Raw genomic sequence first — 19,306 nt, 5'->3', positions numbered from 1 at the left:
AGCGGATTTTTCTGGGCGAGCAGGTGAAAAGGGCCGGGAGGGAAGGTGAGAGCTGAGGGCATTGAAATGCAAATGTCCCCGAGGCGCCTCCTGTCCCCTCCGAGCGCCAGCGCCAGCCCCAAACTCGGCCTCGCGTCCCTGCCAGGGCAGCCGGGGCTTGCAGAAGGCATTTTCAGCAAATTGTCACCCATTTTTCCCCATTTTTTTTTCACCGATTTTCCCCCCATTTTCCAGCCCGAGTTCCCAGGCGGGCCTGGGAGCCGGGATGGAAAACTCTGCTTAAAACCAGGATTCAAACTCCCAGAGTTGAACCAACCCCCCGCCAACGCTCGCAAACAGATATTTTTGAGGTTTTTTTTGGTTTTTTTTTTTTCTTTTTTTTTTTCTGTTTGTTATTTTTTTTTTTTAAAGCAGAGAATATTCGAGGACTTACTTTGAGCACCGCAGTCCCTGGGACATTGCTCACCCTGCCAATTGCGGCGTTTATCCCTCATCTGGAAAAGTGCTCACCCACCGCTGCCCCCCGAACGAGGCAGAGCGAGCAGTTAAAGTGTCACTTAACATTCTGGAGAATGTGAAATATATTGTACATTGTCAACTCCCCAAAACCATAAAACTAACTTTATGGACCTCACGTGACTTTTGAGAGCCAGTGAGGGGTATCTGGCTGAGCTCCGGGCGATTTTTACGATCTAACTTCGAGATAAAACCCCCTATCCATTTGACATCTAAATGTCATAGAGCCACTTTTTTGGGGGGGGGAGAGAGTTTGCTATCGGTTAAAAAAAAAAAAATTTAGGGAGGAAAAAAAAAAATTTACCAAAGGGAAGGCGAGCAAATGGTTTGGGATCTGACAGTCCACTTCACATCCCTCTCAAAATCACTTAAAGAAGTCCCCAAACAGTGGCAGAGATTAAGTTGGGTAAGTTCCGAGCTCAACTTTCCTTGCTGCGAGCCCGAGCGGGGCTGCGGAGGTGCCAGAGGCGTCGCGCTAAGCTCGACTTTAGCCCGAGCTTAGTTCTGGGCCGGCGCAGGGGCCGAGTTTGGCCGCGGCTGCCGCTGCGCGGGGGCTCCGCGTTAAACCGGGCACCGAGAGGTGAAACCCGCCCGGAGCAGCAGCGCAGAGCTCGGCTTTAGCCAGAAATCACCGGATTTCTAAGCCCGCTCTAACAAAACCTCGGCTCTGGGCTGCTCGGCGCGGCCCTTGGTACCTCTGCTGAGCCCAGGGTGGATTTTGGGGGGGTTCTTTTCGGGCCGAGCATCCCCGAAAGGCTCGGGAGTGGTGCGAGGGGTGGGCAAGGAGCGTTGGGAGCGGCGCTGGGGGAGGAAAATTAGCTTTGGCCGAGGCGTTCTGGGGGGGCCCGGCGCTTTTGGGGGTGATGGTTGCGTTGGAACCCCGCGCGGTGCCGGCATTTGGGGCGGATTTTGACGGATTTTGACGGATTTTGGCGGATTTTGACGGATTTTGAGGCGGTTTGGGGCGTTTCTGCCGCCCAGCAGACGCTGAGGGCACCTGGCGGGTTTGGCAGGCTGCGAATTTCGGAGGGGTCGGGGGCGATAAGAACGCGACTGGGAGCCTTTGTGAGTGGGGGGAAAACGTTTATTTGAGTTCGAGTAAAGCTACAAACAAATACAAAAAGCTGCTTGGCCAAGAACTACCCGGCTGCGAGACATGACAGAGGCCATTTTTACACAGAACACCGCATTCACTCTGCCCACTACGACCCGGCTATTACTCACGGCAGAAATATTTCTAATATTTACAAACATCGGAGCACTCCAGCGTCGCTCTCCGCTTTTGTACATTTCTTTTTTCTTTTTTTTTTTTTTTTTTTTTTTTTTTGAGTTATTAATTATTGGTATTATTATCAATTTTTAATAGTGAAGTTCACCCACGTCTAAGAGTACGCCTTGGAATGAGGCTGGGATTAGAAATCCTGGCCTGGAGTTTGGACTAAAACACAGACTGGACAATTTTAAGACAGAAAGATACAAGAGCTGCTTTTTTTTTGGTTTTTTGTATATTTTTTTCTATTTTTTTCCATTTTTGTTGGGTTTTTTAAGACTTTTTTTCTGCGACTGTAGTGCAGGAACCCCCGATTTTCGCTTAGGCAGAGAAAAACTCACCCAAGAGCAGGAAAAAAAAGGGGAGGGGGGAAAAATTAAAATTTAAAAAAAAAAAAAAGAAGAAAATCCCAAACAAATAAACCAAGAACTGTATCTGTTCTGGATTCATAAATAAGTTATCACATTCAAGGGCTCACAGAACACATGCCAGCTTTCCAGAAAGCACCAAGAGAGCACGGACACACACACATTCAGAAGAACAACGAGAGCAGGAGGAGCATCTGGAAATAAAATTTAATTTCTTTTTTTTTTGCCTTGTTTTTAAACAAACAAACAAACAAACAACAACAAAAAAACTTCCAAAAAGGGGAGCTCAGTCCTGGGCTGAGGGCACCGCCAGGAGCTGCTCTGGGGAGGAATCAGCCCCGAAGGTGCCTCGCTGCTCAGTCCTCCCAAACCGCGCATCTGCCGCTCCTTTCTTTATTTCATTATTCACTCGGGGGTTTCGCTGTGGTTTTGGGTTGTGTATTATTTTTTTTTAATTTTTTTTTTTTTTTCCTCGCCTTCCTCCTCTTCTCCTTCCTCTTCGCCTCCCGCTCGTTTTTGCCGCCGGTTTTGGCGCTGGCGAGGCTCAGGGCTGGAAGGCGCTGCCGGCCGAGGCCAGGCTCATGCTTTTCAGTTTGTTATCCTTCTTCCACTTCATGCGCCGGTTCTGGAACCAGATTTTGATCTGGCGCTCGGAGAGGCAGAGCGCGTGAGCGATCTCTATCCTCCGCCTGCGGGTGAGATATCTATTGAAGTGGAATTCCTTTTCCAACTCCAGGGTCTGGTAGCGAGTGTACGCTGTCCTCGCCCTCTTCCCGTCTGGTCCAGTCATGTCTGGGTAACACGGACAACAGCGGGGTTGGGGTTTGCTCTTTCTGCTCGCGTTTTCAGCTAGTTTCCACCTATTTTTAAATTTTAAGCCTATTTTTCGCGCTTTTTTTAAAAAAAAATAGATGTGGGGGTTTTTTTAACAGCTGAAAGCTGCGGATTGCCCCCAAATAACAGCAGCCCCCCTCCTCTGCCTCCTTGTTCTCCCAGCCCCCCTCGCACACGTGTGGAACCCCCCACCCCCGGCCCCTCCAGACCCCAATTCCCCGCTCCGTGTCCATCACTGAGCAGCTCTGGGCATCCCTGCCCTTTCTTTGCTCTCCCTCCCGGCCGTGCCCTGGCAGCTTTGGGGCCGCCCTTTCCTCCGGCAGAAAATGGGGAATTGGGCTCGGAGCGGAGCTGGGGGGCGGCTCTGCCCTCCCGGGGCTCCCCTGCCGGCTCTGGGGGGTTTGTCAAGGGCAGCTCGGCACGGACGAGCCCAGGAAACCGGGGCAGGACGGGGCTGCGAGCCCCATCTGCGCCTCCGGTTCCATTTTAATGGCCAATTCTTCCCTTCCCACCCCAGCCCGAGGAACAACCCCCGTGGCCTCGGTTTTTAAATTACCTTCTCCCAGCACCCGCACGGTGCCCGGAGCTTTGCAAAAGCGCCGGTTGGGCGGCGGGGAGAGCGAAAGGAAAATGAAATCGCCCCACACAAACGCACGGAGACACACGCAGACCCCCCCCCAACTCCGCAGGCGCCCAGAGGCAGCTTTAGAGCGAGAAATACAAAAGCAATAAATAGCTGCGATTCTGATCAAAGCGCCTCCGCGGAATAAAGGGAAGGAGAGAGCGGAAAAAAAAAAAAAAAAGCGAGCGGGGCTGGGGTTGGGGGGTGGGGAGGGAAAAAAGAGGGGAAAGGGGGGAAAAAGAGAAAGAAACAGCAGAGAAAAAGAGCGAGGTGGGGGGGGGGTTGTGCGGCAAAAAATAAACAAGCGCAAGGACGGAAAAAGAAGGAGCTGTACCATGGCTAATGTGAAGTTTCCTCATCCAAGGGAATATCTGAGGTGCCTGCCCTTCTGTCGCTGCCGTGGAGGTCGCGATGGGCTCTGCCTGCGCTCGGGGGATGCTGCTGCTTATTGGAGTGCCCTCGTCGGCTCCCGAGGACGCGCTGGTCTCGTCTAGTTCTGTGAAATTTGTGTTGGTGCTGCTGGCAGCAGGAGCCGGCTCGGAGGGGGACGGGGCGGGTTTGCCTCCGTGGCTCTCGCTGTTGGAGCAGGGCAGGGAGTCGGGAGAAGATAAGGAGCAGCTGGACGCCTGTCTAAACCTGCTCTCCTGAGCTGGAGAAGGGAAACCGCGGGAGCTCTCGCCCACAGCCCCAAAGTGACTGGAGGAGGCTGAGCGGTTGATGCTAAGGTCCATCCCATTGTAGTTGTAGCCATAAGAGCTGGAATGCATGGTGCTTGAATCTCTGTAAGAACCGTTCATGGAACTGCCGGTCCCATAATTTAGTAACTGATAGTCGGGGCCATTTGGGTAGCGCCCTGAGAACGAGTTTACAAAGTAAGAGCTCATTTGGGTTATTTTGGAGGGCTTGATTTGTGGCTCGTGGTCGTTATAACCCCGTGCTTGACGATTTATGATGTATTAATGAATTATAGCAATGCACTGTACTTCGTTTTTGCTATGTATGCGGCCAAATATGGGGGGAGGGTGGGGGTGCGTTTGGGCGTCACGTGCTTTTGTTGACCAGTCGTAAATTCTCGCTGATGACCTCAAGAGGTAATTCATGCTCTATGGTTACAAATAATGACGAGCGCGGAGCCGCTTTAGGCCCAAAGTCGCCCCAAATCCGCCGCCGCCATCGCCCCCCGCCTGGGCGGAGCGCGCCACCTGCCGGCCGCGCCGCGCCACTGCACCTCGGGGACCCCCGCCTTCCTCCTCCTCCTCCTCTCCCAAAAAAAAAAAAAAAAAAAAAAAAAAAAAAAATCCTCGTCACCCCCACTCAGTTCAGCTCCGGTTGGATTGTTTTAAAAAGAGAAAAATACAAAAAAAAAAAAAAAAAATGTGGGGAGAGAGGAGAGGGTGCGGCGCGTCCTGCGGGTCCGGGCTCCCCCCGGGCTCGGGGTTTTTCTGGAGAAGTCTCGGCGTTGGGAAAGCGCTGGAGAAGTTTGGGATGAGGTTTTGGGTGGCTGGGAGGCCTCTGGGGGGGGGGTCCGCAGTTGGAAGGGGTGGCGAGGAGCTGCGGGTGATTTTGGGGCGGTTTCTCCGTGGAAAAGTCGAGGTTCCTTCAGGCAGGAGCTCGCACCTCAGTTCTGGAGGGGGACAAAAAAACAAACCTGGAGGGAAAAAACGGGTGGGAGAAAGGAAAAAGAGGCGAAATCCGGCCGGTGGAATGGTTGGCAACGTTGATTTTTAGGATGTTCCTGCTCCTGAGCATTCCCACGTCCTCTTTGAGCCTTGAGCTGCGCGGTTTTTCCTTCCCGTTTGTTGACCCGCAAGGAACATCGGGGAGCAAAAGCGCTCGGAAACTGGGGAGAACGTTGGGGAAGAGCTGGATTTTTTAGGCATTACTTTCCTCTCTTTCCTCTCCTTCTTCTCTTCTCTCTGCCTCTCTCCTTTTCTCCGTCTCTGTCCTTTTTTAAATTTTTTTTTTCTTTTTTTTTTTTTTTTTTTTTTTTCCCTCCTTCCGAGGCACTTTAGGAATTTCATGTGCTCGCCTGCAACTCGTTGGGAATCATGCGCCATATTGAAAGTGACATATAATTATAATAATTACGGGCAATGAAAAGCGTGGCAATAATAGTAAATGTCCTACAGCTGTGAAGCTTCTGCATGAATTGATTTTAAAAGTGGCTGACATTAAAAGCGGCTCGTGGCGCGGGGGGGACGCGCTCCCCACCCGGGGCTTTCTGGTGGCCACGAGCTGCTCCCCGCTCGCCTTTTCCCGGAGCTTTTCCAGCCCTAAATCCCCCAGCAGATTAAAAAAATAAATAAATAAAATAAATCCTCTCCTCTCATTCCATTCCCCACCAAAGCCGGGGAAAAGTCGGAGATTTCGCAAGAAAATTCCTCGCTGAGGAGCACAAAACCTTCCCCGTCCCATCCCCAGCCAAGCCAAGGAGGCGCTGGCCAGAGAAAATGAAAATCTGCCCTTTCCAAGGAGCTTCGTTGGGAATTTTTCCCACTTTTTTCCTCCCCCGGTTTAAACGGGAGCTCATTCCTGGCAGTGAGATTTTTTTCCGGGGTGAATTCCTTGGAAACCTAGAATATTTTTAATTTTTTTTTAATTTTTTTGTTGCGCCACATTTCTCTTTGATTTGGGGGCACGGAGCGAGGGGAGCAGATGTTTGAAAGATGCCGGGCAAATGTTAGGTAGCTTCGGTGGATAAATGAGAGCGTGGTTTTTGCCCGTTTCCTTGATTTATTATGGAGATGGGACGGCGTTTCGTCATAACTCTTTGTACTGTAACAATAAAAAAAAAAAAAAAAAGAGAGAGAAAAAAGAGAGAGAGAGAGAGAGGCAGAAATGTCAGCCAGGAAATGCTCCTGGTGAAAAGGCTCCCAAAAAAAAGGGGGAAAATCAGATTTTTCCGTAATCCCGCGCGCTCGGAGCTGCGTGTCCCGGGGACATCGTCACCTTTTCGAAAATCTCCTTTTTCACCCCCCTGGAAAAGGGGAAAATCGCCTCAAAGCAGCGCGAATAACGACAGGGGAGGGCTGTGCGGGTGAGATCGAAGACTTGGCTTTTATTAGAGAATTCCATGTTCATACCTAAGACAAACTCCAAACACAACACGTACAAAAATTAATAAAATAGAACTTTCTGTCGTTGATCTTCTTCTTCTTTTTTTTTTTTTTTGCAGCCTTGTAGGTAGTACTCGTTCTTTCAGTAGATTTTTTTTCCTTTTAAAATAAAAAAATAAAAAGACCAAAAAAAAGAAAAAAAAACAATAACCCACCCAAACAAAAACAAACACCCCAAAACTAATTACAAAGAACCTCAGGGTTTGATTAATTTACCAAAGGAGTAAAAAAAAAAAAACAAAAAAAAAAAAAAAAAAAAGAAAAGAACCCAACTTATGTCAACCGTGCATGAAACATTTTACAAAATTAGGACAATAAACACCCCAAATGACATATATTGCAGCACTTCCATTAAATACAAGAGTTAGCAGGTTACTAACAGTGACACCAAGGGTAGAAACACGGCTAGGAGTCCTTTTTTTAATTTTTTTAAATTTTTTTTCCCTTTTTTTCTTTTTCTTTCCCTCCTTCTCTCTCTCCATCTCCTCACTTTTTAATTATTATTATTCCATTTCGTGTTTGAGGACGGGGGGGCGGAGCAGGAGGGAAAGGGCAAAAAAAACCAAAACCCTCAAAACGCCGCTAGAAGCCGGATTAATTTTTGCGGGTTTTTTTTTTTTCTGTTTTGTTTGTTTGTTCCTGGACAAAATTCTTGGGAATTGGAGTCCGGGGAGTTGGCGGCCCAAACTTTGCGGCGGCTGCGGGGTTTGTCCCAGCAAGGAGCGGGAATTCCCTCGCAGCCATCCCTCATCCCGTCCTCTCACACTCCCTCCCTCCCTCCATTCCAACATTTTTTCAGCGTTTTCTCCTCGCGTTTTAAATAACTTTGTTGTTGTTGTTGTTGGTGGTGGTTTTTTTTTTTTTTTTTTTTTTTTGGGGGGGTTTTTTTGTTTTAATTTTTCCTCGAATCACTCGGCCGCTTTCTCCTCCTCCTCCTCGGCGCTGAGCTGCGAGGAGTTGAGCAGTTTGTTCTCCTTTTTCCACTTCATGCGGCGGTTCTGGAACCAGATCTTGATCTGGCGCTCGGTGAGGCACAGCGAGTGCGCGATCTCGATGCGGCGCCGCCGGGTCAGGTAGCGGTTGAAGTGGAATTCTTTCTCCAGCTCCAGAGTTTGGTAGCGCGTGTAGGTCTGGCGGCCCCGGCGGCCGCTCGGCCCGAAGGACGAACCTGGGGGGAGCGGCCGAGAGGGGAAAAAAATCAGCAAAAAAAAAAAATATATAATATATAATATATATAGAAAATGGACCCGGGAAATAGGGGGGAAATATAAAAATATATAGGAGAAAATAGGGGGGAAATAGGGGGAAATAAGGGGATATGAGAAAATAGGGGGGAATGTAAAAATAGATGAGAAAATAGGGGGGAAATAGGAGAAAAGAAGGGAATGTGAGAAAATAGGGGGGGAATATAAAAATATATAAAGAAAATAGGGGGAAATAGGGGGAAATAAGGGGATGTGAGAAAATAGGGGGGGAATGTAAAAATAGATGAGAAAATAGGGGGAAAATATAAAAATATATAGGAAAATAGGGGGAAAATAGGAGAAAAGAAGGGGATATGAGAAAATAGGGGGGAAATATGAAAATAGATGAGAAAATAGGGGGGAAATGTAAAAATAGATGAGAAAATAGGGGGGAATAGGGGGAAATAAGGGAATGTGAAAAAATAGGGGGGAAATGTAAAAAGAGATGAGAAAATAGGGGGGAAATAGGGGCAAATAAGGGGATTTGAGAAAATAGGGGGGGAAAGTAAAAATAGGTGAGAAAATAGGGGGGAAATAGGAGAAAATGGGCGAAAATATGAAAATAGATGAGAAAATAGGGGGGAAATAGGAGAAAATAAGGGGATATGAGAAAATAGGGGGGAAATATGAAAATAGATGAGAAAATAGGGGGGAAATAGGGGGAAATATTTTAAAAAAATAGAGGGAAGTAGGGGGAATTAAGGGGAGGATAAGGGGAAATAGAAGAAAATGGGGGAAATAAGGGGAAATTGAGGAAAATGGGGGGAAATTGGGGGGAAATTGGGGGGAAATAGGGAAATTAAGGGGTAATGGGGGAAAGAAGGGGAAATAAGGGGGAATGGAAGAAAAGAGGGGGAAATGGAAGAAAATGGGGGGAAATAAGCGGAAATGGGGGGAAACGGAGGGAATATAAGAAAATATAAGGAAATAGGGGGGGAAAGAGGGGAAATAGGGGGAATTAGGGGAAATGAGGGGGAAATGAGGGGGAAATAGGGGGAATTAGAGGGAAATAGGGGAAATGAGGGGGAAATAGGGGGAAATAAGGGGAAATGGTCGGGAAATTAGGGGGAATAAGGGGAAGTGAGGGGCAACAGGGGAAATAAGGGGGCATAGAAGGAAATAGGGGGGAAATTAGGGGGAAATAGAGAAAAATAGAGGGGAATGGGGGAGGGGGGAAGGGCGAACGGTGAGTTTGATTTTTGGGACGGTGCGGAGGGGGCCGCGCCTTCCCAGAGCTCTGCGCAGCTCCGGGAGGAGCGCTCGGAGCGGGCCGGCCGGGCAGGGGGGGTTAAAGCCGGGCTTTGGGCAGGGGGGGTTAAAGCCGGGCTTTGGGCAGGGGGGGTTAAAGCCGGGTTGTGAGCAGGGGGGTTAAAGCCGGGCTTTGGGCAGGGGGGGTTTAAGCCGGGCTTTGGGCATGGGGGGTTTAAGCCGGGCTTTGGGCATGGGGGGTTTAAGCCGGGCTTTGGGCATGGGGGGTTTAAGCCGGGCTTTGGGCATGGGGGGTTTAAGCCGGGCTTTGGGCATGGGGGATTTAAGCCGGGCTTTGGGCAGGGGGGTTTAAGCCGGGTTGTGAGCAGGGGGGGTTAAAGCAGGATTTTGGGCAGGGGGGGGTTAAACCAGGATTTTGGGCATGGGGGGTTAAACCGGGCTTTGGGCAGGGGGGTTAAAGCAGGATTTTGAGCAGGGGGGGTTTAAGCCGGGTTTTGAGTAGGGGGGGTTAAGCCGGGCTTTGGGCATGGTGGGGGGTTTAAGCCGGGCTTTGCGCAGGCAGACAAGGCCAGATCCATCTCGTTCCGGGATGAGCGATCGCAAGGTGTTCCCGGCGCCCCCCCCGCGCCGGCAGAGCCGTAATAGATCGGGGCATTTAAGCGATAATGAAGTGAATCGATCCGCCCCAAGTCCGCATTAAAGAGGACACAACACTCGATGTCCCCGCGCTAATGGACATCAATTTGGAACTTAAAAGGCAACAAACGCATCTAAACACGGGCGAGGAGAGCAGGGGAGGCTCCTGTTCTTTTTCTTTCCCACCCCCCGACCTCCACTTATCTGATTTTTTAAAAATTATTATTGGAGTTCGGATTGAGGAAACAGCACTTAAAGAAGTCATATATCACCGGGAGGGGGGGAGAGAAAACCAGGAAAATCCTCCCCAGGCAGACTTTTCATTACGCGATGGTCGCATTAAGAATGCAACCGTCGGCCTTCAAATATTTAAACACTTTTTGTATCATTTAATTCTGGCTCGGAGAGAGAGAGAGAGGGAGAGAGAGAGGAGCTGCGTGGGGCGCGGGTCGGGGCTGTGTGTGTAAAGTCATCCCGATCTGATTTAGAAAAGATATCTCCCTGTGCGTGTGGGGCACAGACAGAGACAAATCGCTGTAGCTGAGTGACACGCGAACAGGAATGTGGCAAAAAAAGAGGGAAAAACAAAACAAAAAAAACCCCCAAAAAACAAGGGAGGGAGCGGGGCAGAAATTCAGAAATTCAGTTTTGGGGTTGAAGCGTTTCTAGCTTGGGGTGGAGAGGGGGGAAATCTCGGAGCGCTGGGAAGTTTTGGTGCGCGTTTGGAGCCCAAGTTCCCCCGCTGGAAGTTTGGGCTCTAAACTCGAACCTTCCTCCTGCTCCCCTCGCTCGCTCTCTCTCTCTCTCTCTCCCTGGCGGTAACAAATAAGAGAAAGGGGAGGGAGGAGGAGATTGATGCATTTATTTCTGTAAAAGAGTAAACTCACTATTGCAAGAGTTCATCCGCTGCATCCAGGGGTAAACCGGCGCGGAACACTTTTGCTCCTCGCTCTCTCCGAACGCACTTTTGCCGTGCGCGCAGTCCTTGCGCGCCTCGGCGCCGAAGGAGGGCACCTCGTCCAGGCTGGCAGGGGCGCACGCCGGCTCCTTGTCCCTGAAAAAGCCGCCGGGCCCGTAGTCACAGGCGGAGGCGCGGCCGCCGAACGCCGCGGAGCTCTGCTGGTAGTAAGGAGAGGAGGAGGAGGAGGAGTAGCCCTTGTCCTGCGCGGCTCCATAGGTGCCGGGGTAGTGCCTCAAAGGATCCGCGTAGCCCGAGGGGTAGAGCGGGAGCTGGCCCAGGAAGGGCTCCTGCCCCGCGGCCAGGCTCACCGGGAAGGTCGAGTTGACAAAATAAGAACTCATCGGAAAGGAGAGAGAGGAGAGAGGAGAGAGATTCCCCCTTTCTTTTCTTTTTTTTTTTTCCTTTTCTTTTTTCTTTTTTTGCCGCGTGTGTGTGTGTGTGTGCGTGTGCGTGTGTGTGCGCGTGTGTGCGTGTGCGTGCCGTCCTTTTTTTGCCCGGGCCTTTATGATTTGTTGTGTTTTATAGTCCGAGTGGTTTAGCTATTAGTGGTATATCGGAGATTGGGTTTTAGCTGAAGGGAGATGGCGCGGTGCCAGCGAGGGACACAAGGAAATACAACCATCTGATCACGGGCTGACCAATAGCAGGCGCCTGAGGTTGCAAAATAGCACCCATGAGGAGCTGAGATTGCACCAGGGACCCCCAAGAACAAACCGTCCACCCCCTTTTCCCTCCCTTTTAAACAACAGCAAGGCACCCCCTTAACCAAATATATAATATCTGCCGAAAGGAGCCTGCTCCCGACGCGCTGCGAGCTTCATAAATAAATAAACGCGCGGTCCCCCCTTCCCCTCCTCCTCCTCCTCCTCCTCCTCCTCCTCCTCCTCCTCCTCCCTCCCCCCCCCGGAGCGCCCGTCCGCGCGGATGGCGCTGCGAGCGCCGAAATTTTGATATTTGCACCCAAAACCCGCGCGTGGGTCCCCGGCGGAAGAGCGCGGAGCGGGGGGAAAAAGGGAGAAAGAACAACAAAACAAAAGTGAATTACCGGCCGTGGCCAAAGTTTAACCCCTCGTCCCGAAATGCGCGAGGGCTCCGCGCGGAGTTCAGGGGGACGGGGCGGGGAAATGGGGCAGAAAAATGAAATTAAAAGTTGGTTCGAGCCAAGTTCGCAAGGAGGAGAGCCCGCGGCGGGGGCTGAGCTGGGCTCGCTCCGGGAGGAGAAATCGCTTTGGACAACTTCAGCGGCTCCTCCAGCGCCGCGCTAATTAGCGCTAATTAACGCTCCGCGCAGCCCGAGCTCTGCCTCCGCCGCGTCTCCGCGCTTTTCTGGGGGAAGCTCCGCGGTTCCGGAGAGAAACGGCAAACGGCAAATAACGGGAATATTTCCTCCGCGCTCCTCCGGCGGCCGGCCCGCATTGTGCCCTCTTGCGTTTTTTGTTAATGCCAGACCCGCGCCCGACCTTTTATGGCCAAACCCGAGCTCTGGGTGAGGGGAAAAGCGGAATTTATCCATCGAGCCCGCGGGGGGAAGGGGTTCAAGGGAGAGGAGCCCCCCGTCCAGCCCGTCCGCACCACCAAACACCGATTTTTGCCCGTTTCAACCCCGCAAAAGGTAACGCCGAAAGTCTCCGTCCCTCCGAAAGCTCCGCTTTGCGCTGGGTTTTAAATTATTTTTTGGGTTTTTAAAATTTTTTCTTCGCCCTGATTTCCTCGCTTGGCTCTACCTGCGCATCCCCCCCCATCCCGAGCTCCTCGCTGGCTCAAGGTGGGGTTGAGGCTCCTCTCGCCGCTTTTATTTTTCTTTTTATTTGGCTTTTCAAGGGGGGAAAATCAGTCGCGGCAGCAGAGAGGCACCGGCAAAAAAAAAAAAAACCAAATTAAAAATTTAAAAAAAAAAATAAAAAAGGAAATAAAAAAAAAAAAGGGAAAAGGAAAAGGAAAAGAAAAAGAAAAAGAAAAAGAAAAAGAAAAAGAAAAAAAAGGAAAAGGAAAAGAAAAAGGGAAAGGGAAAGGAAAAACAATGAAAATTTTTTAAAAAAGGGAAAGAAAAAGGAAAAAAGGAAAAGAAAAATTTTAAAAAAAGGAAAAGAAAATCCACCTAAATGACGCCCAGCACCACCCCCCCGATCCGCAGCGTTTATCAAGGGGTTGTTTCCTGTCCGAATTTGTAACCATCTGTCTGTCGGGGCTGAAATGCCTCGAAATCTGCGACTTGTGCGCGCCACAAATCTAGAATTACACATCCTCCGCCGGGCTGCCGGCGCGGCTGCCGCTGCCAGAGGCCGGAGAGGCTCCGAAAAGCGCGACCTGATGGCGAGTAATGGGTTGGGGAGCTCGTGTTTCCAGCAGCCGAGCCAAGCCCGCTGCGTGCCCCGGCCGCAGGAACATCCCGGGCAACGCTCAGAATTCAAGGAAATAACACGCGCAGGAAGCGCTGTCGCAGCCGCCAAACCCTTCTTCCCCTGATATCGCTGCTTTTTTCTTCTCGCAGAGTTTCCCCTTTGTGTGCGCCGAGCGCGCCCGAAGTTGCCAGGGTTAAAATTAAAAAAAAAAAAAAATCGGGAAAATTTAAAAAAAAAAAAATTAAAAATAGGTTGAGAGGGAGGGAAGAGCGGAGAAGAGGAGGGGGGAAAAAGGAGGAAAAATTTACAAAAAGTGGGATAAGAGGCTGAAGAGCTTTGCAGTTGGGGCGGTGGATGAGTTGCGCAATTTCTGTGGCTCTGCAAAAAGCCGGCGATTATCAGCAGCGAGCAGCCCCGCATGTAAATTTTAGTTTTTTGTTGTTGTTGTTTTTGGGGCAGAGGAATGGGATGTCCTGCAAGCCCAGCTCGTGAGGAACAGCGATCCGCCGGAAAAAAAACAAAATAAATATTTGCCTGGTGTTTTTCCGCCACTCCTGGCGATTGCTCTGCGAATAAATCCCTCGAAATAGTTTGGGAAAGCATAAAAAAAATAGGGGAAAAAAAATTAAAAAACCTCCCGGCCGCAGCTCGCAGCGCCGCTCGTTACGATAATTTGTGGTTGGAAGGGGCTCTTCGCAGAGGTTTTTTTATTTTTGGGGGGTTTTAAAAAGAAAATAAAACCGCGCTAATTGAAGCCGGCCGCTCGCTAATTGCGCGTCGCTGACATCTCTGGAGATTAAAAAAATTTCTTTTCTCTCGCTCGACCCTAGCGGGGCTCACTCGGGGCAGGAAAAGGGACAAACTTGACTGTCAAGGTGGGGAAAATACCCAAAAACCCCAAAGGCCGTGGCAGTTTTCATCTGGCGAGGGTCAGGCCCGCGGTGTAATTGATTTGCCACCTATGATACATTTAAATTCGAGCCGAGGGCTTAAAGCGCACTAAATCTCCCGGAATTGAGCGCTCGGCTCAGGGGTGGTTTCCATTCCCCGTCCGAGCGCTCCAAAGGCGGAATTTTAAATTTAAACCGCCTCGAGTCCCGAGTCGGCCTGGATTTGGCCGATTTCTGGTCCTTTTGGACGCCCCAGCTCAGACGGGAGCCCTGGATTTAAGCCGGGCTCGGAGGGCTCCGATGGGCGCGGTTTTAGGCAAATTTTGGCCTCGTCTCCTAAAAAAAATAACCCCCAAAATTCCGGGCGCAATGTCTGCAGGGACGAGGCGATAAAGTGGGGAGGGGGCTCAGCTTGAATCAGATTTTGGCTTCAGCTTTTTAAAAAACAAACAAACAAAAAAACCCCCAAATTGCAGGCATGAGGTCTGCAAAGGAGCAGCAATAAAGTGAGGAGGGGGTTTATCTTTAGCCAGATTTTGGCCTCGTTTCCCCCAAAAAACGCCCAAATTCCAGGCTCGAGCAATAAAATGGGGAGGGGGCTCAGCTTTAACCAGATTTCAGCCTTATCTTAAAAGAAACCCCCAAAATTCGAGGTCTGCAAAGAAGGAGCAATAAAGTGGGGAGGGGGTTTATCTTTAGCCAGATTTTGGCCTCATCTCCTAAAAAAAAAAATCCTTCAAAATTCCAGGCTCGGGGTCTGCACAGGAGCAGCAATAAAATGGGGAGGGGGCTTATCTTAAGTCAGATTTTGGCCTCGTTTCACCCAAAAAACTCCCAAATTCCAGGCTCCAGCAATAAAATGGGGAGGGGGCTCAGCTTTAATCAGTTTTTGGCCTCATTTCCTAAAAAAAAAAAAACAACAAAATTCCAGACTCGAGGTCTGCAAAGGAGGAGCGATAAAGCGGGGAGGGGGCTCAGCTTTAACCAGATTTCAGCCTTATCTTAAAAGAAACCTCCAAAATTCGAGGTCTGCGAAGAAGGAGCAATAAAGTGAGGAGGGGGCTTTATCTTTAACCACATTTTGGCCTCATTTCCCAAAACAACCCCAAAATTCCAGACCTTAGGTCTGCAAAGGAGGAGCAATAAAATGAGGAGGGGGCTTATCTTAAATCAGATTTTGGCCTCATTTCCCAAAAAAACCCCAAAATTCCAGACTCGAGGTCTGCACAGGAGCAGCAATAAAGTGAGGAGGGGGCTCATCTTTAGCCAGATTTTGGCCTCATTTCCCCAAAAAACCCCAAATTCCAGGCTCGAGCAATAGGAGGGGCAATAAAATGAGGAGGGGGTTTATCTTTAGCCAGATTTCGGCCTCATTTCCTCCCAAAAAAACCCCCAAAATTCCAGACCTTAGGTCTGCAAAGGAGGAGCAATAAAATGAGGAGGGGGCTTATCTTAAATCAGATTTCGGCCTCATTTCCCCCAAAGAAACCCCAAAATTCCAGACTTGAGGTCTGCACAGGAACAGCAATAAAATGAGGAGGGGGCTCAGCTTTAATCAGATTTTGGCCTCATTTCCCCCCAAAAAAACCCCAAAATTCCAGACTCGAGGTCTGCGCAGGAGCAGCAATAAAATGGGGAGGGGGCTTAGCTTTAATCAGATTTTGGCCTCATTTCCCCCCTAAAAAACCCAAATTCCAGGCTCGAGCAATAAAGTGAGGAGGGGGCTTATCTTCAGCCAGATTTTGGCCTCATTTCCCCAAAAAACCCCAAAATTCCAGGCTCGGGGTCTCCACAGGAGCAGCAATAAAATGGGAGGGGGCTCAGCTTTAATCAGATTTTGGCCTCATTTTCCCCCAAAAACCCAAATTCCAGGCTCGGGGTCTGCGCAGGAGGCGGCAGAAGGCGCAGCCCCCGATTTCCCCTGTGACAGCTGTCACTCAGGGCATCCATCAAGGTAAATCGAGATAAATCAAGATAACGAGGAGGATTTGGGGCTCGGACAAGTTCTGCGGGCGGGTTTTTCTTTTTTTTGTCGCGTGGTTTTCCTGGCCCGCAGCCGGAGCAGAGCTGGGGATTAAAACAACACCCAAATATTTGGCCAGGCCGGCAGAACAGAGCGCGGCTTGTGCCGAGCTGGAGCCGCTGGGAAAAGTTCTGCGCTGCTGCTTCCAATTAAAAAAAAAAAAATGAAACTCCTTTATTTTTTAAATTTTATTTTATTTTTTTAATTTTTTTTTTCCTCCTTTTTATTTTAATTTTTTTTTTTTTTGCCGACCCTTTCAGAAGTGAGAACGCGGCGGGGGTTTCCCCACCGAGGGACCATAAAGTCGAGCCAAAGAGCACGAAAAGAGCTGAACAAACCCCTTGTTCTCGGAAGCCAGACACAGAAACCCATTGGCAGCCCTGTAACTCTCCTGCGCAGCCAAAAAAATCGCTTCGGAAAAATAAACCCGAGCTGCGGGCTCGGAGCGTTTAAAACAATGAGCCCCGAAGGTGTTAAACAAACAAACAAAAAAAAAGAAAAATAAAAATAAAAAATCGCCTCTGTCGCAGCGCAAACCCGCCTGAAAGTTAATTTCCAGCAATTGGAGTTTAATTTACCTGACTTCCCGCGCAGCGCGTAATAACCTGGTTAATGGCAGCTCGGAAAAGCGGCAATAATCATCTGCCTTTGTTCCATTAAGCAGCGCGGCTAATTATTAACGCGAAAATCAGGGAAAAAACAAAAAGCGGGGGAGCGAGGAGGGGGAGCGGGGGCACTTTGAGGGAACCCAAAGGCGCCCAGAGCCGAATATTTCCCCCCTGGGAAGGGAGAGGGGGTGAAATGAGTGGGGAGAGGGGAGCGCGGTGGGAATTCCAGCGCGGAACAACTCCAGCGCGGCTGCGGCTGCTCCCAGCACGAAATCCATTGATTTCCCTTTTTTTTTTTTTTTCCTGCTGTTTTTTTGGGGTTTTTTTCTTTTTTGGAGTTTCTCCCAGAGCCTCGGAGCGCGGCATTTTCTGGGGGGGAAAAACCAGAATGATCGCGGAGCCGAACAGTTGCCAGGAAACTGCGGGGCAGGAGGAGAAAACGAGAAGGGGGAAAAGGAGCGGGAGGGAGGGAGGGAGGGAGCTCTGGCAATACCAGGCGCGCATTGTCCTGCCGGGCCTACAGAAACTTAAAAGTGACCCCTCGTCTGCCCCTGTCCCCAGCCCCGAGCGGCCGCTGCGGGCCAGGGAGGGGCCAAGGCTCCCCTGCCTGGCATTTTATTGCGTTTTATTGCACTTTATGGCGTTTTATTGCGGTTTATTGCGTTTTATTGCGGATTATTGCGGATTATTTCTCTTTATTTCTTCTTATTTCTTTATGGTTTTTTTCATTCTATTTTTATTGTATGTCATTGTATTTCTATTTTATTTTTCTCATTTTCTTTCTTCTTCTTTATTTTTTTTTAATCTTATTCCACTTTATTCCACTTTATTCCATTTTATTCCACCTTATTCCATTTTATTCCACCTTATTTCATTTTATTCCACTTTATTCCACCTTATTCCATTTTATTCCACTTTATTCCATTTTATTCCACTTTATTCCATTTTATTCCACCTTATTCCATTTTATTCCACCTTATTTCATTTTATTCCACCTTATTCCACTTTATTCCACCTTATTCCATTTTATTCCACTTTATTCCATTTTATTCCACTTTATTTCATTTTATTCCACCTTATTCCATTTTATTCCACCTTATTCCATTTTATTCCATCTTATTTCTCCTTATTTCTTTCACTTTACATTTTTTTCATTTTATTTCCATTTTTTCCCTATTTTTTCCCCCTTTTTTTTTTAATGCTGAGCTGCCAAACTCCCCCACCCCCAGGCCCATCTCAGCCCCGCCGCGTTCCTCCGCACCCGCGCACCCAAACTCTGCCATCCCGGTGGGATTTCCCATCCCCGCGCCCACCTTTGGGGCTGTTGCGACAGAAAAAAAAATCCTCAGCTCTCTCCGACCTCCCCCCACCAAAAATCCGAATTTCCGCCCGTTCCAGGCGGAACAAAACCCGCGGGGGCTCCGGGGGGAGGTGAACGCTCCGCTCCCCCCGGGCCACGCGGGGTGGGGACGCCCCGGGAGGGGTCTCGGTGCTGGGGGAGCCCCTCGGTGTCCCCCGGTGTCCCCCGGTGCCCCCCGGTGCCCCCCGGTGCCCCCCGGTGCCCGCGGCCGCCGACGGTAGATGGCAGCAGACGGCGCGGAATGGGCGAGCCCGCGGACCGGGGGGCCCCGCGGGAGGTTTCATTCACTTTTCCCCAAATGAAGCGGCGGGGACACCCCCAAATCCCCCCCAAATCACCCCCAAATCACCCCCAAATCACCCCCAAATCACCCCCAAATCCCCCCGCAACCGCGGGGTTCAGGCTCGCTAAGCGCCGCCGAGAAATGGTTAAAAACCCTTCGCGCTTCCACAAGTGGTTGTGCCCACGCGAGGTGCGGAAGAATCGGCATAAAATCCAGGTTTCTGCCTTTAATGATTTGGTTCTAATTCGGTTTTTCATCCCTTACGCGAACAGGAATAAAAAAAAACACCAAAAAGCACCGCAGAGAAAAGATGGGGGGAAAGGGAGAGCAGGAGGTTGAACCCGCGTCGGTTTTTCTCTGCACCCTCGGCCGGTGATTGATGAAAAATGTAACAGGTTCGGGGAAGAAATCGCTTTTAAAAATGCCTTTTGTGTTTATGACTCGCTCGGCTCGCCATCATTTACCCCCTCGCACACAATATTCCGGCGCGGCTGCGATCAATCGTCGCGTCACAAAATGGTTTATGCTGAAATCACGAATCCGCTCTCCCTCCATCCCGCTCCTTCATCATCTCATTTAACAACCACCTCGGAACCGCGGCCGTTCCTACGGGTATTTCACACCCCACCCTTGAAATACCGAGGGGAAAAAAAAATGAAATCAATGCCGTGGAACCCGGCGTCACCTCGGGGTGAACATTTCCCTTAGAGAGCGGCGGGTTTGGGGCGCGGGGTGCGGGAGGAGAGCGCGAATTGCGCGGAACCTGGCGAGGAGAAGCCCCGCAGGAGCGAGGGGCTGAAACCCAGCCCTAAAGCGGCGCTCGAGCTGCAGAACGCAATTAAAATCCAAGGAGCTTTATTGCTTCCCAACGTCAGCTTCATTTGGGACTTGGGGAGAGGGGGAAAAAAATCACAATGAGAGCGCTGCGCTCTGCGCTGCCTCCATTCCTCCATTCTTAATTTTTCTTCTCTCCTCCTTTTTTTTTTTTTTTTCCTTTCCCCTCCTTTTTTTCGTTGTTTATTAT

General features: G+C 50.0%; 2 protein-coding genes across 2 annotated transcripts; both read right to left on the bottom strand.

The window, feature by feature from the left end:
• Positions 1-2,263: 2,263 nt before the first annotated feature.
• Positions 2,264-4,548, bottom strand: HOXB5 (homeobox B5). The gene is made up of 2 exons (XM_030966360.1): positions 3,945-4,548; positions 2,264-2,946 (listed from the first exon to the last, which is right to left on the bottom strand). Exons 1-2 carry the CDS (start codon positions 4,492-4,494, stop codon positions 2,699-2,701), a joined length of 798 nt encoding a protein of 265 aa, XP_030822220.1. The 5' UTR covers positions 4,495-4,548; the 3' UTR covers positions 2,264-2,698.
• Positions 4,549-7,629: 3,081 nt separating this feature from the next.
• Positions 7,630-11,153, bottom strand: HOXB6 (homeobox B6). The gene is made up of 2 exons (XM_030966363.1): positions 10,703-11,153; positions 7,630-7,894 (listed from the first exon to the last, which is right to left on the bottom strand). The coding sequence occupies exons 1-2, from the start codon at positions 11,115-11,117 to the stop codon at positions 7,635-7,637; spliced, it is 675 nt and encodes a 224-aa protein (XP_030822223.1). The 5' UTR covers positions 11,118-11,153; the 3' UTR covers positions 7,630-7,634.
• Positions 11,154-19,306: the final 8,153 nt, after the last annotated feature.

This window comes from Camarhynchus parvulus, chromosome 27, assembly GCF_901933205.1.
Source record: "Camarhynchus parvulus chromosome 27, STF_HiC, whole genome shotgun sequence".
Classification (NCBI taxonomy): domain Eukaryota; kingdom Metazoa; phylum Chordata; class Aves; order Passeriformes; family Thraupidae; genus Camarhynchus; species Camarhynchus parvulus.
This window is presented reverse-complemented; position numbering and strand designations above follow the sequence as displayed.